General features: G+C 42.2%; 1 protein-coding gene across 1 annotated transcript; it reads right to left on the bottom strand.

Annotated features, from left to right (window-relative positions):
- Window positions 1-1,386: 1,386 nt before the first annotated feature.
- LOC141166919 (vascular cell adhesion protein 1-like) lies at window positions 1,387-25,655 on the bottom strand. The gene is made up of 5 exons (XM_073654100.1): window positions 25,476-25,655; window positions 18,334-18,600; window positions 5,806-6,114; window positions 4,130-4,399; window positions 1,387-2,801 (listed from the first exon to the last, which is right to left on the bottom strand). Exons 1-5 carry the CDS (start codon window positions 25,540-25,542, stop codon window positions 2,686-2,688), a joined length of 1,029 nt encoding a protein of 342 aa, XP_073510201.1. The 5' UTR covers window positions 25,543-25,655; the 3' UTR covers window positions 1,387-2,685.
- Between the last annotated feature and the right edge of the window lie 358 nt (window positions 25,656-26,013).

The raw sequence follows: 26,013 nt of genomic DNA, 5'->3' as shown, positions 1-26,013 counted from the left end.
ATTCCAGCAATGTGTCACTTGCTCAGCAGCTTGCTTTAGTTTCAATACAATCAATATTTTATCAGCAGGAGATTATCACTGCAGGACTAGGTGTCTCCTGCCAGACAGTATAACCCCGCCCCCACCACTGATTGGCAGCTTGCTGACAGTGTACACAGGAAGTTACCAATCAGAGATGTGGGCGGGGTTATACACAGCTCAGCATTCAGAGAACTGCTACATGTACAGCAGAGAAAACAGGGATTGTATCAAAACTTTATCCAGTAAATTAAGTGATACTTTATTTGGGCAGCTCAGGGAATATTGTCACCGACTTAACACAAGTTTCATATATACAACTAATTAATAAAAATTCTGTTGTGACTTTATAAAATATAAAAAAAAAATAGTAATCTTTTTACATTTTAATCCATTTTATTACATAGTGATGACAAAACACCAAATATTATACACACATCGGATAGAAAAATATAGATTTTTTTCTGTATTTGACTAAGTATAGATACCTATATAACGACTTTCTCACCTTTTTTTTACCCCAAAATAACAGCCCAAAGAAAAGCACGGCTACTCCCGCAAAAAAAGGCTTGTCACAACTACATCAATCTAAAAATGGAAAAGTTATGACTCCCGGACTAAAGAGAGAAAATGAAGACAAAATTGTTTGGGATCTTAAAAGAATTGCTCAGGATAAAAAAAAAATAACACATGGCTACTTTCTTGCAAGAAGACCCCACATCCATAAAAGTGGGAAATGTGAATCCAGCCTTCAGGAAGCGGGATACACAGCCACAGCCCTGGTGGTTTGGGGAATCTGTAGTGTTAAAGTGAGGAGCCATAGAAAACCTGGACAGATAGGGTCTTACTGTCCGTAGCAGCAGCACATACGGCCACTATAGAGCCCATGAGTCGGGGGGGGAGGCTTGGTGCCGCTCGGTGAGGCCCCCTCATCTCTCATGGTGGATCCTTCATCCTGTGGCCCCCTGATCCACCACTCTGCCTGCGCCTTTGATTCTGAGTCTCTGCACTGCAGGCGTGATTACATCACTACATCGCGTCTGCTGTGCTGCTACACAGACAGGAGCAGCACACCCGGGGAATGGGGAGACGTGAGTAGTGTTTTTTCTTATTTGAGTAATTATGGGGGTGTTAGACTGAGTGGAGGACTGGTGGGTGAAATTAGGGGTCAGTAGGGGTCTGGCGGAGGCCATAATACTGAGTGGGTGGCTGACGTGGGCCATTATATTGCGTGATGGGGGCCATAATACTGAGTGGATGGCTGATGAGGGCCATTATATTGCGTGGTGGAGGCCATAATACTGAGTGGATGGCTGATGTGGGTCATTATATTGAGTGGTGGAGGTCATAATGCCGAGTGGATAGCTGATGTGGGTCATTATATTGAATGGTGGGGGCCATAATACTGAGTGGATGCCTGATGTGGGTCATTATATTGAGTGGTGGGGGCCATAATACTGAGTGGATGGCTGATGAGGGCCATTATATTGCGTGGTGGGGGCCATAATACTGAGTGGATGGCTGATGTGAGTCATTATATTGAGTGGTGTGGGTCATAATACTGAGTGGATGGCTGATGTGTGCCATTATATTGAGTGGTGGAGGCCATAATACTGTGTAAAGAGCTGTGGGGGCCTCAATACTGAGTTGGGAAGTGTGAGGGCCCCCATACTGAGTAGGGGACTGTGGAGGTCCTCATTCTTTGTGGAGGTCCTTATGCAAAGTGGTGTTTTTTTCTGGGGGTGGGACAATTTGAACTTTTGTCATGGGGCCCTGTGATTTATATGTATACCCCTGTGGACAGCCTTCATATTTCTAGGCAATCCTCTATGTGCTACGCAGTCTGCAACCCAGGTGGACACATTACAACAAACTAGATGGGGGAAAGATTTAGGCCCCCATTCATTATTGATGTTTCTCCACTTTTCCAGCTTAATTTGCTCCATTTTAGTGGCTTTATTATTTGTGCCTTATTCTCTATCTGTTTTGTGCCACTTTTTAAGTTTTCTTTCTTTTTTACATTTTTCCTCAACAATTTTGCTTTTCTGGATGTTTTAGATGGATTCATGAGATGTGACTGTCACATTTTTGGGGGGCACATCTCACTCTATTCCCCATCACCATCCATGGAGTAGCGTTTTGGGACGAATTTTTAAGATGACGCAATTTTTGCAACTAACATGAAAATGTCATTAAAAAAGGGTCGATCTTAGACTTCTGAAGTATTTAGGGCAGAAAGACCCTCTATTCATCATTTGCTTTTTTTTTTCTAAGTCTCTTTTCTTTTTTTTCTTGTGCTATTTGTTGCTGTTTTTTCTGTCTAATTCTTTAAAATGGCGCACATGTTCATGAATTTTACACAAGGTCAAAAATCATCTCTACTTTTTTCTTTAACTTTTTTTGTGACTTTTTAGCACACATTTCGCAAAATGTTTCAAAAATTGCACAAAAATTTTGTGGCTTATATAAAAGCACCACAAGGGGGACTGGAGTTGTTTCGCGTAAAAGAAATTCAACCAGGCAAAAAAAGGAGCAAATGCAATAAATAATTCATCCAAAGTATTATCCATCCTGGGTACATATGTAGCAAACTCTCACCTGTGAGATATTGGGATTTACCCCCTTAGTTATATATCCCACTTTCCAGGCTGTCCAAGACATAAACTGCTATTCTGAATCTCTTGAGGCTGACCTCTGGATTCTTGTCTTCCATAAGATGAAAGGAGTGATAATAAAGACAAGCACTGAGGATATTATGACTCCTACATGCTTGTGGGGTTGTCCTGCAAAACACAATATATGGACAATAATTAGGCATCAATTGATAAAGAAAATACACAGCAAAGGTAATATCAAATAATTATAGTTCTGCTGTGACCACTGGGGAAAAGAGAACACTGCTGTGACTATTGAGGAAAGAGTGTAAAACAAAGAAGGGAGGAGCCTCATTGTGACAAGGAAGAGGAGTACTACTGTGGCCACTGGGGAAAGGAAGAGGAGCACTGTTTTGACCACTCGGGAAAAGAAGAGGAGCACTGTTTTGACCACTAGGGAAAAGAAGAGAAGCACTACTGTGACCACTGGGGAAAGGAAGAGGAGTACTGTTGTGACCACTGTGGAAAAGAAGAGGAGCACTACTGTGACCACTATGGAAAAGAAGAGGAGTACTGCTGTGACCAGTGTGGAAAAGAAGAGGAGCACTACTGTGACCACTGTGGAAAAAAAGAGGAGCACTACTGTGACCAGTGTGGAAAAGAAGAGGAGCACTGCTGTGACCAGTGTGGAAAAGAAGAGGAGCACTGCTGTGACCAGTGTGGAAAAGAAGAGGAGCACTGCTGTGACCAGTGTGGAAAAGAAGAGGAGCACTGCTGTGACCACTGGGGAAAAGAAGAGGAGCACTGCTGTGACCACTGGGGAAAAGAAGAGGAGCACTGCAATGACCACTGCAGGAAGGAAATTTAGCACTGCTATGAACACTGTGGGAAGAAAGAAAAAAATCTGCTGTGATCAATAGGAAAAGGAAAGCTCTAATGGATCCACTGTGAAGATAAGAGGACAACTCTGAGCTAGAAGGCACATTGCTGATATTAGTGTATGGAAGTGGAAGACAATGCAGTAATTGTTGGGCACCACATTGCCTGATCTTGGGAGAACCTCATTGGCTTCTGAAAGTCAGAGGTACTGCATGGACGGCCACAAGGTGGGAATATTGCTGTACAACTCGGAAAAGGATGGATACTTCCGTGATTACTGTCTTAGGAATACAGCTTCTTGACTTTGTGGGATAGAGGCAAGCATTCTGTGTCTGTAGACTCCTGGTATTGTACAGGAGAGAACAATGACCCTTGCTGATTTCTGTATGACATGACATCAAGCAGATCATTGAGGGAGGGGGTTCCTACATTGGAAGCATCCAGCAACCTTTAAAAGACGGATCTTACAAATACTGCAAAATAACCCAAGACTTGAAAAGGTGTCTCTAAATTGATGGCACATGACTGGCAGTGTTCAGTTGGGTCACCATAAATACTATTGTGCTACCCAAGGGTGGTGGACCTCCTTAGGTAGATTTTGGCCATGGTAATCCAAACTGATTGGTAAAGGCAGATACCTTTTGTTGTAACCTTTACACTCATGGAACCGTTGACCAGTCCATGTACATTCTTGGCCTCACAAGTGTAGACTCCATTATGAACTTGGCCAGCCCTCGTAACGGATACTACTGACTTATTCCGAGTATAGATCACATTAGCACCAGTAGGGATGATCCAGTCATACTCGGGCTTAGGAGACCCATCCGATTTGCAGGTTATGTTAAAGGAATTTCCTTCTTGGATACTTGGTCCAGGTGTAATGGTGACAACAGGAACATCTGGTTGACCTAAGAATTATATAAAAAAAAGTGTAAAAGTATATCAACTTTTAGTGTCTAATCTGTTTATTATTAATTAATCCTTTTCTCCTCATCACGCTCACTGCATAAGAGCTGCCAGGCACTGCATGGAAACTGCAGCTGCATCCCCCTCCTCTCCCCCTTGTCTCATTCTACTGTTGATTGATCAACCACTTGAACCTTATGTCTATGACACTATGCATTACTGCACGTCAATCAGCCTAGTACTTGTAAAGGGCGTTACAAGGGAAACAACTAAATTTTGCTAATTTAGAATTCTATAAATGATTTGTTGGAAAGGAGGAACATGTTCATAGGCTCGTGAGTTCCTGATTTCCACAGATGTCTTCATAAAAAAAGAGAGGGCACAATATCAAAATCAATTTGGCCGGCCTCATAATGAATAGACAGAAAGGTCCCAATGACCTTTCTACGACCCTTCGGCCATCACCTTGCCTAGTATCAATACATTTTTCCAGAAAGTTTGTCGTGGATAAGGTCTTAAACTTAGTAGCAAAGCTGATGGGACTAACTGATACTAAATTGTCTTGTTCTATGAGCCTAACAAAAGCCATATAGTTTATGTCTATTGTATGTAGATCAATGCAATGACTAGAGATGAGCGAACCCAAATGTAAAAGTTTGGGGTTCGTACCGGACACTTGTTGTCCGTTGCTAAACTCCAAACACGGTCTTCTCCCGGAAGTCTGTTTTAATGTTCGGAGTTCTGGGGGAAGTCCTGGGGGAGAGAGAGATATTTTTTCCCAGCTCCAAAGTTCAGGTTCCAATTCTGGTTGATGTTCGGGTAGAGTTTTGGAACCTGAACCGAACTTTAGTCTAAAGTTTGGTCAGGTATCACAACCTGAACTTCCACAGGTCTGCTCATCACTATTCATGACTTCTACTGAATGTTTGCATAGAGCTTGAATATACCCCTTGGTCAAGAGAGTTTCCCAAATGACAATGGATCCAAAGTAATAATCTTTGTATTAAGCTGCAGAATTGAAGTTGTCTTCATCACTAAGGGTCCCTGAGGAGTCAGACACTGAGGCCGGGTTCACATCACATTTGGCTGCCAGTTAATGACTCTATCAAAAACTTCAGCTTGAATACTTAAAAAATGGGATTCAGACATGCCATTGAGGAGCTTCGATTGACTTCTATGAGTGAGATGGAGTCAAAAGTATGAACATTTGAACAATTTGACATCTTTTCTGAAGGTTTCCTTCTTTTAGTGTGGTGTCCAACAATAAAGATTGACCAAAGTCAAAAGCTCTGTTGAAGGAATGTCCACTTCCCATTCTGTGATTCAGATGGAAGTCAAGATGAAGTCATGAACGGGCAGCAAAACTCGTTGGGAAACCAGCCTTATTTCTGATTGTGGTGGAACTTACCATATGTCCTTACCGTCACACTGGAAGAACTGATAGAAATGTTTGTTGCCACATCCAAGGTGGCCCGGCAGGAGAAGTTCTGAAGATTGTCCATACGACTTGCTGTGACTTCAAACGTGTTGTTCACTGTCTGTATGCCCCTTTTTCCACTTTCTTTCAACCTTTTATTTTGGATGACAGTGTTGACTCTGAGCAATTGGATTTGAAGAATCTCCACAGGAGCCACATGATAAACAGTGCAGATGACCTGGTGGGATTTTCCCTCCTCCATCTCCTGATCCAAGTCTATTATCACCGTGCTGGGCAGGGCTGGAGAAGATAAAAATGACTTGTGCTTAAAATATGTGTATGCCAGTGACCTTTGATCGACTTCCTATATTTTTATAGTTTCTCATTAAAGCATTTGATGGGACCTCCACAATCATAAGATTGGCATCACCCATTTTTAAAGTCAGAAAATTGGAGAATTTGTGCTGATACTACACACGTGAACACGAAACTCTACATTATAGTCTACTGGAAATAATGTAACTGCTCATAAGGGGGTGATTTGAAGAGAACCCCCTGAGCACTACTACAACCACATCCTCTTACAAAAGATCCCTATGTTGTTCAAGAACAGTGAAGTAAGCAGTCATTTTATTTATTATATGCCTTATGTTTTCACTAAATGCAGAAATATAATGTGGGCACCACTCCATCAAGAAAAGTAATGTAGACACTGACCCTTCATATAAGAAAGCACTTTGTGGGAAATACCGAACTGTGGACATTATGAACGTAACAAGCCAGGCTAATATATGGTATTATTGTTGTATTGTGTAGGACACTGCACTTCAACTTATACCATGAGCACGTTGAGGTCACATGTGGGCACCAGAGCACTGCTTCACACAAGCTTGGTTCTAGACAGGCTAGAGTAATTCAGGTGGCAGCGGCTGTGATTTATGGTTGGTAGGAGGTGAAGTGGGTAACACGTGGTAGTTAGCTAATGTGCTCTTGTGTAACCATAAAGCTATGTGACTATTAAAGTGTAACTGTCAGGATCTTTACCATCATTGTGGTGTAACCACCAAGCTTTGTACCATCATTGTTGTGTAACCATGAAGCTCTGTGCCATCATTGTGGTGTAACCACCAAGCTTTGTACCATCATTGTTGTGTAACCATGAAGCTCTGTGCCATCATTGTGGTGTAACCACCAAGCTCTGTGCCATCATTGTTGTGTAACCATGAAGCTCTGTGCCATCATTGTTGTGTAACCGCCAAGCTCTGTGCCATCATTGTGGTGTAACCACCAAGCTCTGTGCCATCATTGTTGTGTAACCATGAAGCTCTGTATCATCATTGTGGTGTAACCACCAAGCTTTGTACCATCATTGTTGTGTAACCATGAAGCTCTGTGCCATCATTGTGGTGTAACCACCAAGCTTTGTACCATCATTGTTGTGTAACCATGAAGCTCTGTGCCATCATTGTGGTGTAACCACCAAGCTCTGTGCCATCATTGTTGTGTAACCATGAAGCTCTGTGCCATCATTGTTGTGTAACCGCCAAGCTCTGTGCCATCATTGTGGTGTAACCACCAAGCTCTGTGCCATCATTGTTGTGTAACCATGAAGCTCTGTATCATCATTGTGGTGTAACCACCAAGCTTTGTACCATCATTGTTGTGTAACCATGAAGCTCTGTGCCATCAATGTGGTGTAACCACCAAGCTCTGTGCCATCATTGTTGTGTAACCATGAAGCTCTGTGCCATCATTGTTGTGTAACCGCCAAGCTCTGTATCATCATTGTTGTGTAACCACCAAGCTCTGTGCCGCTATCCAATGTGTAACCATAAGGTTTGTGCCTTCATTGAGATAATGCAACTATTAAGGTGCATTTACACTGTTCAATTATCAGGAATGAAGGAACCTAGGAACGCTCGTTTCCTTATAATCACGCAGTGAAAATATGCTGCCGTTTCCCTAACGAACTGGCAAAAAGCTTGTTTATTGAGTGAAATTACCTTTGGGTTTGCCCAGAAGATTATCGTTCTCGGCAGCGCTTCATCCCGTGTAAGCAGAACTTGCAGTGACAAGAACAATGGCAGCGCTGATCGATTACTGATCGCCAGTCACATATCAGTATGCAGACTTTTAAATGACCGCTGATCTGCAATAATTACTGATCCGCTGCAAAACGGCTAATGTAGATGCATCCTTACATTTTCCTGCCGCAACTTAGTAAAAGCCATTAAGTTTAACCCCTGATGTGTTTGCGTTTGTCATTGATCCATGCCTGAGGTCAAAGACCGTATGTGAAAAATTAACTTCCAGTTTTGGTATTTTTGCAGGACAGCCCTCGGGGTTTATTTGTTAGGCTCTGATCTGTAACTATAAGGACTTGTTTACATGATGCACTTGCTCAATCAGTTTTTTTTAGCCGTGATTTTCCGAAAATGCTGTAAAATTGTCACATTTTTACCACTTTTTTGGAAAATCTCTGTAAAATGAATGCATCGTGTGAACATGGCTTAAATCAGCCTCTGCATTCATAGTCCTGGTGTGATTCCCTCCACTGTAGATGCCATGTTCACTGTTATATGCTGAATCTTAGGGGTTATATGGCCAGGATGATTGTTGCCCATGTGACAATATTTCCATAAATGTAAATCAAAAGCACATTCCCAATGGAGTCCCTGAAGGAGCTTTACCTGAAGCCACAGCGGTTAGAGCGAGGAGTTTAATTTATTATTATTTTTTTTTTTTATTAACTATTTCTTCCTTTTGTATTTTTAATTTTTAAGTCAGACAACCCCTTTAAGACAGCTGAAATGCATGGAAGTCAATTGTCAAAATACAGAGGAAACCCAGGAGTGAGGGAGGCGCCTCATACACAGGCTTATGTGCGGGTATATTATGACTATCCTGCCTTATCTAGGCTTTCAGCAGCACAATGGAGCTGATTTATGACTCTGCTCATTCCGTCCTGGTCTATACAGCAAAGCTGCCAAGTCAGCTACAGAAAACTTTAAGCTTTTGAGGCCAATAAGTCGCGTATCAGAACGACTTCATAAGATAACTCCTGACATATCTGTTTATATATTCACTGTACAGGTGTGGTCTCTTATTCAATATAAGTCTTTCTATAACACATCTGTCTGAACCCACTCAGATCCTCGGTTCATTGCAAGCCAATCGGACTGTGCCATGTTCTAACATATATATTATTTAGTGGAATCATATTGTATAAATTGCAGACACATTTCATGTCGCCTGCCGGGTTAGGTGTGTGTGCTGTACTCATACAGAGATGGTAAGATATCAACTGACAGTCCTGGATATCACAATCCAACTATATACAACCAACATATGGGCATCATAAACCACAGTCATATAAAAATCATCACATTATAAACCATTATCATATTATAAACCGCCATCATATTACACACCACCATCACATTAGCAACTGCTATATAATAAACTACAGTTATATCTGTCATTGAATTAGAAACCATCATATCATAAACCAACATGATACCATCAACCAACATCATATCATAATCCAACATCACATAATAAATCGCAGTATTTCATAAACATCACAATATAAACTGCTATCATATACTGTAAAACGCCTGCATCACATCACAAACTGCCATCACATCATAAACCACCATCATATCATAAACCGCCATCATATCACAAACCGCCATCATATCACAAACCGCCATCACATCACAAACCGCCATCATGCCATCATAAAACACCATCATATCATAAACCACCATCATATCACAAACCGCCATCATATCATAAACCACCATCACATCATAAACCACCATCACATCATAAACCACTATCACATCATAAACCGCCATCACATCATAAACCACCATCACATCACAAACCGCCATCATATCATAAACCACCATCACATCATAAACCGCCATCACATCATAAACCACCATCACATCATAAACCACCATCACTCACATCATAAACCACCATCATATCATAAACCGCCATCACATCATAAACTGCCATCATATCCTAAACCACCATCACATCGTAAACTGTCATCACATCAAATATCGCCATCATAAACCAGCATCACTTTACAAATCCACCATCACATCATAAACCACCATCACATCATAAACCTCCATCACATCATAAACCACCATCACATCATAAACCGCCATCACATCATAAACCGCCATCATATCATAAACCTCCATCACGTCATAAACCACCATCACATCATAAACCTCCATCACATCATAAACCACCATCACATCATAAACCCCCATCACATCATAAACCGCCATCACATCATAAACCACCATCACATGACAAACCGCCATCACATCATAAACCACCATCACATCATAAACCGCCATCACATCATAAACCGCCATCACATCATAAACCACCATCACATCACAAACCGCCATCACATCATAAACCACCATCACATCATAAACCGCCATCACATCATAAACCACCATCGCATAATAAACCGCCATCACATCATAAACCTCCATCACATCACAAACCGCCATCACATCATAAACCACCATCACATCATAAACCACCATCACATCACAAACCGCCATCACATCATAAACCACCATCACATCATAAACCGCCATCACATCATAAACCACCATCACATCACAAACCGCCATCATATCATAAACCACCATCACATCATAAACCGCCATCACATCATAAACCACCATCGCATCATAAACTGCCATCACATCATAAACCACCATCACATCACAAACCGCCATCACATCATAAACCACCATCACATCATAAACCACCATCACATCATAAACCACCATCATATCATAAACCACCATCACATCATAAACCTCCATCACATCACAAACCGCCATCATATCATAAACCACCATCACATCATAAACCACCATCACATCATAAACCACCATCACATCATAAACTGCCATCACATCATAAACCACCATCACATCACAAACCACCATCACATCATAAACCTCCATCACATCACAAACCGCCATCACATCATAAACCTCCATCACATCATAAACCGCCATCACATCATAAACCGCCATCACATCATAAACCGCCATCATATCATAAACCTCCATCACATCATAAACCGCCATCACATCATAAACCTCCATCACATCATAAACCGCCATCATATCATAAACCTCCATCACATCACAAACCGCCATCACATCATAAACCACCATCACATCATAAACCGCCATCACATCATAAACCGCCATCATATCATAAACCTCCATCACATCATAAACCGCCATCACATCATAAACCGCCATCACATCATAAACCGCCATCATATCATAAACTTCCATCACATCATAAACCGCCATCACATCATAAACCTCCATCACATCATAAACCGCCATCATATCATAAACCTCCAACACATCACAAACCGCCATCACATCATAAACTGCCATCACATCATAAACCTCCATCACATCACAAACCGCCATCATATCATAAACCGCCATCATATCATAAACCGCCATCACATCATAAACCTCCATCACATCATAAACCGCCATCATATCATAAACCTCCATCACATCACAAACCGCCATCACATCATAAACCTCCATCACATCATAAACCGCCATCACATCATAAACCGCCATCACATCATAAACCGCCATCATATCATAAACCTCCATCACATCACAAACCGCCATCACATCATAAACCTCCATCACATCATAAACCGCCATCACATCATAAACCGCCATCACATCATAAACCACCATCACATCATAAACCACCATCACATCACAAACCGCCATCACATCATAAACCACCATCACTCACATCATAAACCACCATCATATCATAAACCGCCATCACATCATAAACTGCCATCATATCCTAAACCACCATCACATCGTAAACTGTCATCACATCAAATATCGCCATCATAAACCAGCATCACTTTACAAATCCACCATCACATCATAAACCACCATCACATCATAAACCTCCATCACATCATAAACCACCATCACATCATAAACCGCCATCACATCATAAACCGCCATCATATCATAAACCTCCATCACGTCATAAACCACCATCACATCATAAACCTCCATCACATCATAAACCACCATCACATCATAAACCCCCATCACATCATAAACCGCCATCACATCATAAACCACCATCACATCACAAACCGCCATCACATCATAAACCACCATCACATCATAAACCGCCATCACATCATAAACCGCCATCACATCATAAACCACCATCACATCACAAACCGCCATCACATCATAAACCACCATCACATCATAAACCGCCATCACATCATAAACCACCATCGCATAATAAACCGCCATCACATCATAAACCTCCATCACATCACAAACCGCCATCACATCATAAACCACCATCACATCATAAACCACCATCACATCACAAACCGCCATCACATCATAAACCACCATCACATCATAAACCGCCATCACATCATAAACCACCATCACATCACAAACCGCCATCATATCATAAACCACCATCACATCATAAACCGCCATCACATCATAAACCACCATCGCATCATAAACTGCCATCACATCATAAACCACCATCACATCACAAACCGCCATCACATCATAAACCACCATCACATCATAAACCACCATCACATCATAAACCACCATCATATCATAAACCACCATCACATCATAAACCTCCATCACATCACAAACCGCCATCATATCATAAACCACCATCACATCATAAACCACCATCACATCATAAACCACCATCACATCATAAACTGCCATCACATCATAAACCACCATCACATCACAAACCACCATCACATCATAAACCTCCATCACATCACAAACCGCCATCACATCATAAACCTCCATCACATCATAAACCGCCATCACATCATAAACCGCCATCACATCATAAACCGCCATCATATCATAAACCTCCATCACATCATAAACCGCCATCACATCATAAACCTCCATCACATCATAAACCGCCATCATATCATAAACCTCCATCACATCACAAACCGCCATCACATCATAAACCACCATCACATCATAAACCGCCATCACATCATAAACCGCCATCATATCATAAACCTCCATCACATCATAAACCGCCATCACATCATAAACCGCCATCACATCATAAACCGCCATCATATCATAAACCTCCATCACATCATAAACCGCCATCACATCATAAACCTCCATCACATCATAAACCGCCATCATATCATAAACCTCCAACACATCACAAACCGCCATCACATCATAAACTGCCATCACATCATAAACCTCCATCACATCACAAACCGCCATCATATCATAAACCGCCATCATATCATAAACCGCCATCACATCATAAACCTCCATCACATCATAAACCGCCATCATATCATAAACCTCCATCACATCACAAACCGCCATCACATCATAAACCTCCATCACATCATAAACCGCCATCACATCATAAACCGCCATCACATCATAAACCACCATCACATCATAAACCACCATCACATCACAAACCGCCATCACATCATAAACCACCATCACATCATAAACCGCCATCACATCATAAACCACCATCGCATAATAAACCACCATCATATCATAAACCTCCATCACATCACAAACCGCCATCACATCACAAACCGCCATCACATCATAAACCACCATCACATCATAAACCGCCATCACATCATAAACCACCATCACATCATAAACCACCATCACATCACAAACCGCCATCACATCATAAACCACCATCACATCATAAACCGCCATCATATCATAAACCACCATCGCATAATAAACCACCATCACATCATAAACCTCCATCACATCACAAACCGCCATCACATCATAAACCGCCATCACATCATAAACCACCATCACATCATAAACCACCATCACATCATAAACCGCCATCACATCATAAACCACCATCACATCACAAACCGCCATCACATCATAAACCACCATCACATCATAAACCGCCATCACATCATAAACCTCCATCACATCACAAACCGCCATCACATCATAAACCTCCATCACATCATAAACCGCCATCACATCATAAACCGCCATCACATCATAAACCGCCATCATATCATAAACCTCCATCACATCATAAACCGCCATCACATCATAAACCTCCATCACATCATAAACCGCCATCATATCATAAACCTCCATCACATCACAAACCGCCATCACATCATAAACCACCATCACATCATAAACCGCCATCACATCATAAACCGCCATCATATCATAAACCTCCATCACATCATAAACCGCCATCACATCATAAACCGCCATCACATCATAAACCGCCATCATATCATAAACCTCCATCACATCATAAACCGCCATCACATCATAAACCTCCATCACATCATAAACCGCCATCATATCATAAACCTCCAACACATCACAAACCGCCATCACATCATAAACTGCCATCACATCATAAACCTCCATCACATCACAAACCGCCATCATATCATAAACCGCCATCATATCATAAACCGCCATCACATCATAAACCTCCATCACATCATAAACCGCCATCATATCATAAACCTCCATCACATCACAAACCGCCATCACATCATAAACCTCCATCACATCATAAACCGCCATCACATCATAAACCGCCATCACATCATAAACCACCATCACATCATAAACCACCATCACATCACAAACCGCCATCACATCATAAACCACCATCACATCATAAACCGCCATCACATCATAAACCACCATCGCATAATAAACCACCATCATATCATAAACCTCCATCACATCACAAACCGCCATCACATCACAAACCGCCATCACATCATAAACCACCATCACATCATAAACCGCCATCACATCATAAACCACCATCACATCATAAACCACCATCACATCACAAACCGCCATCACATCATAAACCATCACATCATAAACCGCCATCACATCATAAACCACCATCGCATAATAAACCACCATCACATCATAAACCTCCATCACATCACAAACCGCCATCACATCATAAACCGCCATCACATCATAAACCACCATCACATCATAAACCACCATCACATCATAAACCGCCATCACATCATAAACCACCATCACATCACAAACCGCCATCACATCATAAACCACCATCACATCATAAACCGCCATCACATCATAAACCACCATCGCATAATAAACCACCATCACATCATAAACCACCATCACATCATAAACCACCATCACATCATAAACCGCCATCACATCATACACCACCATCACATCACAAACCGCCATCACATCATAAACCACCATCACATCATAAACCGCCATCACATCATAAACCTCCATCACATCATAAACCGCCATCACATCACAAACCGCCATCACATCATAAACCACCATCACATCATAAACCTCCATCACATCATAAACCGCCATCACATCACAAACCACCATCACATCATAAACCGCCATCACATCATAAACCACCATCGCATAATAAACCACCATCACATCATAAACCACCATCACATCATAAACCGCCATCACATCACAAACCGCCATCACATCATAAACCACCATCACATCATAAACCGCCATCACATCATAAACCACCATCACATCATAAACCGCCATCACATCACAAACCGCCATCACATCATAAACCGCCATCACATCATAAACCGCCATCACATCATAAACCTCCATCACATCATAAACCTCCATCACATCACAAACCGCCATCACATCATAAACCACCATCACATCACAAACCACCATCGCATCATAAACCGCCATCACATCATAAACCGCCATCACATCATAAACCACCATCACATCATAAACCACCATCACATCATAAACCGCCATCATATCATAAACCTCCATCACATCATAAACCTCCATCACATCACAAACCGCCATCACATCATAAACCACCATCACATCATAAACCGCCATCACATCATAAACCACCATCACATCATAAACCACCATCACATCATAAACCGCCATCACATCATAAACCTCCATCACATCATAAACCTCCATCACATCACAAACCGCCATCACATCATAAACCACCATCACATCACAAACCACCATCGCATCATAAACCGCCATCACATCATAAACCGCCATCACATCATAAACCTCCATCACATCATAAACCGCCATCACATCATAAACCACCATCACATCACAAACCACCATCGCATCATAAACCGCCATCACATCATAAACCGCCATCACATCATAAACCACCATCACATCATAAACCGCCATCACATCATAAACCGCCATCACATCATAAACCTCCATCACATCATAAACCTCCATCACATCACAAACCGCCATCACATCATAAACCGCCATCACATCATAAACCGCCATCACATCATAAACCACCATCACATCATAAACCGCCATCACATCATAAACCGCCATCACATCATAAACCGCCATCATATCATAAACCTCCATCACATCATAAACCTCCATCACATCATAAACCGCCATCACATCATAAACCGCCATCACATCATAAACCTCCATCACATCACAAACCGCCATCACATCATAAACCGCCATCACATCATAAACCGCCATCACATCATAAACCTCCATCACATCATAAACCGCCATCACATCATAAACCGCCATCACATCATAAACCGCCATCATATCATAAACCTCCATCACATCATAAACCTCCATCACATCATAAACCACCATCACATCATAAACCGCCATCACATCATAAACCGCCATCACATCATAAACCTCCATCACATCACAAACCGCCATCATATCATAAACCTCCATCACATCATAAACCGCCATCACATCATAAACCTCCATCACATCATAAACCACCATCACATCATAAACCTCCATCACATCATAAACCACCATCACATCATAAACCACCATCGCATCATAAACCGCCATCACATCATAAACCGCCATCACATCACAAACCGCCATCACATCATAAACCTCCATCACATCATAAACCTCCATCACATCATAAACCTCCATCACATCATAAACCGCCATCACATCACAAACCTCCAACACATCATAAACCGCCATCACATCACAAACCGCCATCATATCATAAACCACCATCACATCATAAACCGCCATCACATCATAAACCTCCATCACATCATAAACCTCCATCATATCATAAACCGCCATCACATCATAAACCTCCATCACATCATAAACCACCATCACATCATAAACCGCCATCACATCATAAACCACCATCACATCATAAACCACCATCACATCATAAACCTCCATCACATCACAAACCGCCATCATATCATAAACCTCCATCATATCATAAACCGCCATCACATCATAAACCACCATCACATAATAAACCACCATCACATCATAAACCACCATCACATCATAAACCACCATCACATCATAAACCTCCATCACATCATAAACCTCCATCATATCATAAACCGCCATCACATCATAAACCTCCATCACATCATAAACCTCCATCACATCATAAACCACCATCACATCATAAACCGCCATCACATCATAAACCACCATCACATCATAAACCACCATCACATCATAAACCTCCATCACATCACAAACCGCCATCATATCATAAACCTCCATCATATCATAAACCGCCATCACATCATAAACCACCATCGCATAATAAACCACCATCACATCATAAACCACCATCACATCATAAACCACCATCACATCATAAACCTCCATCACATCATAAACCGCCATCACATCATAAACCGCCATCACATCATAAACCTCCATCACATCACAAACCGCCATCATATCATAAACCTCCATCATATCATAAACCTCCATCACATCATAAACCTCCATCACATCACAAACCACCATCACATCATAAACCGCCATCACATCATAAACCTCCATCACATCATAAACCGCCATCACATCATAAACCGCCATCACATCATAAACCGCCATCATATCATAAACCGCCATCACATCATAAACCTCCATCACATCATAAACCACCATCACATCACAAACCGCCATCACATCATAAACCACCATCACATCATAAACCACCATCGCATCATAAACCACCATCACATCACAAACCGCCATCACATCAAATGAATACTTATGACCATGTGATATTTCAGTTTTTCTTTCTTAATAAATTTGCAAAAATTTCTATATTTCTGTTTTTTTCAGTCAAGATGGGGTGCAGAGTGGACTTTAATGAGAAAAAAATGAACTTTTTAGAATTTACCAAATGGCTGCAATGAAACAAAGAGTGAAAAATTTAAAGGGGTCTGAATACTTTCCGTGCCCACTGTAAACCGCCATCACATAATTAACCACCATCATATCATAAACATCCAGTATATACAGAACTGGAGAATTTGGAATTTGGACCAGTGGAGCTTCTTACCATAAGCCATGACCACCGTCACATCTTTTTTTTCGCTTCCGTCACTTAATGACTGGAAACAAAACATTTCAGATTTCTCCCAGTCATCAACAAGAACTTCAACCGATGTCCAGTTCAGCTCGGACTGAGGATTCCTCTTCTGTAACCTGGTTTCCCAGAAGGGCTTATTAGGACAGGTGAAGGTACAGTTGAGGACAATCCATTCTCCTAGTGGGACGAACATCTCAGAACTAAGAGTTCTCAGCTCACACGGCTCCGCAGCTTGTCCTGAAATCGTAGAAGAGACATTAACTGGTAAGATCCATGACAACTTTCGGGGCACACATGGCATAAATGTTACGGTGCGTTTACAACCCTAAGCGTCCACATGGCCCACAAGTCAAAATACACCCTACTTCCTATGACCCCGTACTTGGTATATAGTGTGAGAAGTGGAAGGATGGGATCTGACTTATTGAAAGAAACATCAACATTCAACCTCACTAATGATACTCCACCTGTGGTAGTCCTTATCTCTAAGGGGGAAGATAATGGATCCTTTAGGAAATGTAGAGGATCACAATGGATCCATTTGAGACTGCAACAATGTGCAGCGGGCTGCAGAGCTAGAACAGGACATAGATCAGAGGAGTAACAGCGTTACATGGGTGTATTGCCAAGAATATTTTGAGGGCACCGACTGTTGCACTATAATTTGGGGGTGTGCTATTGTGTGACAATAACATATTGGGGGCACTGAGTGCGGCACTATTTCTTTGATGACACCGAATGCACCACTAATATTTTGGTGGTACTGAGTGAGCACTACTTTTTTGGGGATGATACTGAATGTGGGTACAGGGGTTGCAGTTGCGGTAGAATGGGCAGTATTTTTGTCTCATATGAGAAGTGTATACTACTGACGATCCCTAAATAATAGTTGGGGGGGGGGCTGGTAGATATTTTGCATTGGGGCCCACAATCTTAAACTTACAGCACTAATATTTGGATGGCAATGACTGTACCATTATTAATTTGTAGGCATTTAGATAAGCAGTATGATTATGGGAAGGACTATGTGTGGCACTATTATTTTGGGAGCTTTGAGTATGGTACTATTTTGAGGCCACTTAGTGTAGCACTGTTATTTTGGTAGCAATAATCGCAGCACTAATATTTTGGAAACCCTGAGCAGAGGCGGACCTATCGCCAGTGCAACTGCACCGGGGCCCGGCGGTGCAGGGGGGCCCTAGCCGGGCGCCTAATATTGAGATTTCCCTCATCATATGCGGCGAACAGGGAGCGATCCCACCAGCTCCGCTGCTGACAGGAAGAAAATGGCAGCGGAGCTGGAGGGATCCGTCCTCACCTCTGTTTCCTACCCAGTACTTCCGCCCTGACACAGGCTTGCACTGCTTGATGACGTCATCATGCAGTGCGCACCTGGGTCAGAGAGAAAGTTTCCGGCAACGAGAAGGATGCTGCTGCAGGGGAGCATGCTGAGAGGTAAATTGTGTTTTTAATTTTTTTATTTATACTGAAACGTTGGGGAGAGGAACAGGAGAATGAGGGGAGGTGGGGGAGAGCAATGGTGGCAATAAGGAGAGCAATGATGGGGCTGGAGAGAGCAATGGTGGTGATGGGGAGAGCAATGATGGGGCTGGGGAGAGCAATGGTGGTGATGGGGAAAGCAATGATGGGGCCGGGGAGAGCAATGGTGGCGATGGGGAGAGCAATAATGGGGCTGGGGAGAGCAATGGTGGTGATGGGGAGAGCAATGATGGGGCTGGGGAGAGCAATGGTGGGGCTGGGGAGAGCAATGGTGGGGCTGGGGAGAGCAATGATGGGGATGGAGAGAGCAATGATGGGGCTGGAGAGAGAAATGATGGGGCTTGAGAAAGCAATGATGGGGCTGGAGAGAGCAATGATGGGGCTGGAGAGAGCAATGATGGGGATGGAGAGAGCAATGATGGGGATGGGGAGAGCAATGATGGGGATGGAGAAAGCAATGATGGGGATGCTGGGAGAGCAATGATGGGGCTGGAGAGAGCAATGATGGGGATGGAGAGAGCAATGATGGGGATGGAGAGAGCAATGATGGGGATGGGGAGAGCAATGATGGGGCTGGAGAAAGCAATGATGGGGATGCTGGGAGAGAGCAATGATGGTGGTGTGGGGAGAGCAATGATGGGGGTTCTGGGAGAGAGCAATTATGGGGTGCTGGAAGAGAGCAATGACGGGGTGCTGGAAGAGAGAAATGATGGGGTTGCTGGGCGAGAGCAATGATGGGGGTGCTGGGAGAGAGCAACGATGGGGGTGCTGGGAGGGAGCAATGATGGGGGTGCTGGGAGAAAGCAATGATGGGGGTGCTGGGAGAGAGCAATGATGGGGTTCTCTTTGCTTGTACTGTAAAGCCTTGCATATTTTTCGTGTGCACATAGCCTTAGAGTTAATTGGGGAGAGTCACAGAGACTGAATAATTTATATTAGTGGAGATTATAGTTAATGGGGGGCACAGTGCTGATTATCACTTTATATTTTGATTACTAAGTGGCTAATGGTATATTAATGGTGGGACTACATATCTGTATTCAGGGGCGCAGTGTGGGGGAGACACATGTATATATACAATATATGTGACCTTGTTATTTTCAGGGCTGCGGTGATCATCGTGACAAGACGAGTCGTGACTGGGAGATGTGGACATGAAGGTCTGACCAGATGGAGAAGAAGCAGCAGAAACTGACTCTGATCAGATGAGACGTCAGCGGTAAGTGCCTGGATGTAAATATTATTCTGTATCTGCACTGTGTGACTTGGAGGGATAATGTTATCTGTAAAATCCCTTAGGCCACATTCTCACATTTGTGTGAAATGTCCGTGTGCTGCCCGTATTTTTTTATCGGATGGTCCACGGACTCGTACAGTTTTATAGATCCATTAACACATCCATGAAAACCACGGATCTGAGAATGAGATCTAAGAGGGTCAGAGAATGTCCTGTTCTGATCCGATTTTGAGGATTAGTATAGGACATGCTCAATGAGTCTGTAAAAGCGGGCAGCACACCGACACTGCACACAGATGCAGGAATGTAGCCTTATTATGTACAGCACAGTCCCTTAGTATATAGTGTACACACTTATTATGTATAGCACAGTCCCTTAGTATATAGTGTACACACTTATTATGTACAGCACAGTCCCTTAGTATATAGTGTACACACTTATTATGTATAGCGCCGTCCTTAGCTATATAGTTTCCTCTTTTATTATGTATAAAACCCTCCTTTATTACGTACCATCCTCTCTAGTTATATATGGTGCCGTCTCTTATTATATAGGTTCCTCTGCTGTTATGTACAGTGCTGTCCCTTACATAGTGTATTCTTGTTATTTTTGTCAGTCACAGCGCCTTCTTTTATTATATAGTTGTCTCTTGTTAGATATAAAATGACGGCTGATGGAGCAGCTGGTGACCAGAAGACCAGTCCATCAGCTCCTCCATCAGAAAAGAAGCTTTCCCTGCTCCATCAGCCATCATTGCATTATATATCTAACAACAGAGGACGCCATGTAATAAAGAACAGGGCGCAGAACTCACACTTTGCACTGATGAGGGGCAGTACCCTGAAACACATGTCTGCAAATTGAGTTTCTGGTTTGGGCTTTTTAACCTAAGTCATGTGATAACGCTTGTTAAAGGGTTAATATTAACTTTTAGGATTGCTACTTCCAATAGGTGGCACTAGAGTTCTAGTCCTCTTCCTCTCTGAAGAGACAATTTGCATATTTCCCAGAGGAGCATTGCGGCTCGAAAAGGCTCACCTTGACATGCTTAGTATATTGCTCTCCGCAAGGAGAAACATTACTTTTATTTTGAAGACATAACTATTGGCGGTGCTGAATGTGGCCTTATTTTGGGGGCTCTGAGTCACTTTATGGCAGCATTATTACTCTATACAAAAAATGCAAATGTGCAATAGGGTCTTATCCAGGTAAAAGGTTTATGAAAGATAAGTAGAACCGCTCACCTTTTAGGGTTGTGTGAGACGCAAAACCTAAAAAGCCTGTAATCCACATGCAGCAGCTCCCATACATTTTGTCAGAATTAAATATCGGGAATGGAAGTATTTCTGCGCTCCTGGAGTCACGACAATCCAATGATTAGGTAAAATGTAGGTTTATTGTCAATGCGTTTCAGAGTCACACTGACTCCTTCTTCAGGACAACCATACATAAAAACCTATTATTACGGCATTATTGGTCTTGTATACTAGCAGTGTAAAATTGGTCCTAACCACAATGCGCTCAATCCTCATTCAGAATTCAATCCCAAACCCATTCCCAGAATTTAGTCTCAGGTTATCTACCGAAAGGGTCTCTTCTCTTACGGGTAACATAGTAACATAATTTTTAAGGTTGAAGGAAGACTAAGTCCATCTAGTTCAACCCATAGCCTAACTTGTTGATCCAGAGGAAGGCAAAAAAAAAACATGTGGCAAACACCAAGCTCCACATTGGGGAAAAAAATTCCTTCCTGACTCCATACGACAATCAGACTACACTGTGTGCAGAATTATTAGGCAAGTTGTATTTTAGAGGATAATTTTTATTATTGATCAACAACTATGTTCTCAATCAACCCAAAAGACTCATAAATATCCAAGCTTAATATTTTTGGAAATTGGAGTGTTTTTTTTTTTTAGATTTGGCTATCTTAGGAGGATATCTGTTTGTGCAGGTAACTATTACTGTGCAGAATTATTAGGCAACTTAATAAAAACCAAATATAATTCCATCTCACTTGTTTATTTTCACCAGGTAAACCAATATCAGTGCACAAAATTTAGAAATAAACATTTCTGACATGCAAAAACAAAAAACAAAAAAATTAGTGATCAATATAGCCACCTTTCTTTATGATGACACTCAACAGCCTTCCATCCATAGATTCTGTCAGTTGCTTGATCTGTTTTCGATCAACATTGCGTGCAGCAGCCACCACAGCCTCCCAGACACTCTTCCGAGAGGTGTACTGTTTTCCCTCCCTATAGAGCTCACATTTTATGATGGACCACAGGTTCTCTATGGGGTTCAGATCAGGAGAACAAGGGGGCCATGTCATTATTTTTTCTTCTTTTAGACCTTTACTGGCCAGCCACACTGTGGAGTAGTTGGATGCATGTGATGGAGCATTGTCCTGCATGTAAATCATGTTTTTCTTGAACGATACTGACTTCTTCCTGTACCACTGCTTGAAGAAGTTGTCTTCCAGAAACTGGCAGTAGGTCTGGGAGTTGAGCTTCACTCCATCCTCAACCCAAAAAGATCCCACAAGTTCATCTTTGATGATACCAGCCCATACCAGTACCCCACCTCCACCTTGCTGGCGTCTGAGTCGGAGTGGAGCTCTCTGCCCTTTACTGATCCAGGCTCTGGCCCATCCATCTGGCCCATCAAGAGTCACTCTCATTTCATCAGTCCATAAAACCTTTGAAAAATCAGTCTTAAGATATTTCTTTGCCCTATTCTTGACGTTTTATCTTATGTTTCTTGTTCAAAGGTGGTGGTTTTTCAGCCTTCCTTACCTTGGCCATGTCCCTGAGTATCGCACACCTTGTGCTTTTTGATACTCCAGTAACGTTGCAGCTCTGAAATATGGCAAAACTGGTGGCGAATGGCATCTTGGCCGCTTCACGCTTGATTTTCCTCAATTCATGGGCAGTTATTTTGCGCCTTTTTTGGCCAACACGCTTCTTGCGACCCTGTTGGCTATTTGCCATGAAACGCTTGATTGTTCGGTGACCACGCTTCAAAACTTTGGAAATTTCAAGACTGCCGCATCCCTCTGCAAAACATCTCACAATTTTGGACTTTTCAGAGCCCGTCAAATCTGTCTACTGACCCATTTTGCCAAAGGAAAGGAAGTTGCCTAATAATTAAGCACACCTTATATAGGGTGTTGATGTCATTAGTCAACACCCCTCCTCATTACAGAGATGCACATCACCAGATTTACTTAATTGGTAGTTGGCTCTCAAGCCTGTGCAGCTTGGAGTAGGACAACATGTATAAGAAGTATCATGTGATCAAAATACGCATTTGCCTAATAATTCGGCACACAGTGTAGTTCCCTGGATCAACGCCCTATCAAGGAATCTAGTATATATAACCTGTAATATTATACTTTTCAAGAAAGGCATCCAGGCCCTTCTTAAATGTTAGTAGTGAATCACTCATTACAACATCATGCGGCAGAGAGCTCCATAGTCTCACTGCTCTTACAGTAAAGAATCCCCGTCTGTGATTATGATTAAACCTTCTTTCCTCCAGACGTAGAAGATGCCCCTTGTCCCCGTCTCAGGCCTCAGAGTAAAAAGATCAGTAGAAAGGTCTTTGTACTGTCCCCTCATATACTTGTACATAGTAATAAGGTCCCCCCTAAGCCTTCGTTTTTCCACAGTAAATAACCCCAAGTGTAATAACCTGTCTTGGTATTGCAGACCCCCCAGTCCTCTAATAACCTTGGTCGCTCTTCTCTGCACCCTCTCTAGTTCAGCTATGTCTTTCTTATACACCGGAGACCAGAACTGTACACAGTATTCTAAGTGTGGTCGCACTAGTGACTTGTATAGAGGTAAAATTATGTTCTCCTCATGAGCATCTATGCCTCTTTTAATGCATCCCATTATTTTATTTGCCTTTGCAGCAGCTGCCTGACACTGGCCACTAAACGTGAGCTTGTCTTCCACCAATACACCCAGGTCTTTTTCAGTTACAGTTTTGCCCAGTGTTTTACAATTAAGCATATAATTATACATTTTATTTCCTCTGCCCAAGTGCATTACCTTACATTTATCCCCATTAAAGCTCATTTGCCATTTATCAGCTCAAGCTTCTAGCTTACATAGATCCTCCTGTAATATAAAATTGTCCTCCTCTGTATTGATTACCCTGCAGAGTTTAGTGTCATCTGCAAATATTGAAATATTACTCTGTATGCCCCTCTGTATGTATGGTGATTCGAGATTTCAGAATTCACCAGCCTCGCTTATATCTATGATGTATCAGGATACGCCTTGTTTCAGTATTTTTGAAAGAAATTCCATGGACAGCCATTAGTACCTAAGCCCAGGATGTATTACTAGTAGCTCTGCTTACCTGGAGGGATGAAGACCCCAAAGACTGGCAAGACTATCAGGTAAAGGTACAGCATCGCCGGTCCCATTTCTGGTGGAGTTACTTGCCAGAGTGCTTGCACGGGCGGCAGAGCTTTTTAGTCATTTCCATGCTTCCTTCCTGTATAAAGAAAGAAAAATGCATAAACATTTCCTACCCTGAGACGGCCCATCCAGCGCCTCGCTCTGCTGCATATCTGTGACTGTCAGCTCCAGCACCACCCGGTACAGACTAACCGCCTCTCACTAGAGGTTCCTGCTGTATACTGTCTATGCAGCAATGAAAAGCTCCAGACAAATCCACCCCCTTCATTAAAAACGATCAAGACATCTTTATTCCAAATTCATTATGTACAATACAAAGTTATATTGTGGTACCGTGTTAGCCAGAAAAATCAATGTAAATACTTTTATGTCCAAAAATGACAAAAGTATTCTTGAAGTGATACCTTTATTGGCTAACCAGAAGAAAATATATATGTGCAATCTTTCAGAGCACAGAGGCTCCTTTGTCAGGCAAT

This window comes from Phyllobates terribilis, unplaced genomic scaffold (assembly GCF_046119375.1).
Source record: "Phyllobates terribilis strain yellow unplaced genomic scaffold, ASM4611937v1 Scaffold_11__3_contigs__length_659146591, whole genome shotgun sequence".
In the NCBI taxonomy this organism is placed as follows: domain Eukaryota; kingdom Metazoa; phylum Chordata; class Amphibia; order Anura; family Dendrobatidae; genus Phyllobates; species Phyllobates terribilis.
Note: the sequence above shows the minus strand (reverse complement) of the source record. Positions and strands in the feature narration are given on the sequence as shown.

What these genes read in the sequence shown, in the direction of transcription:
- LOC141166919 (XM_073654100.1), bottom strand. Translation starts at nt 25,542, where the DNA reads ATGGGACCGGCGATGCTGTACCTTTACCTGATAGTCTTGCCAGTCTTT. An exon ending in TGGGGTCTTCATCCCTCCAG is followed by an intron (nt 18,601 to 25,475) that starts GTAAGCAGAGCT and finishes CTACGATTTCAG; the next exon opens with GACAAGCTGCGGAGCCGTGT. An exon ending in GACGGTGGTCATGGCTTATG is followed by an intron (nt 6,115 to 18,333) that starts GTAAGAAGCTCC and finishes TATCTTCTCCAG; the next exon opens with CCCTGCCCAGCACGGTGATA.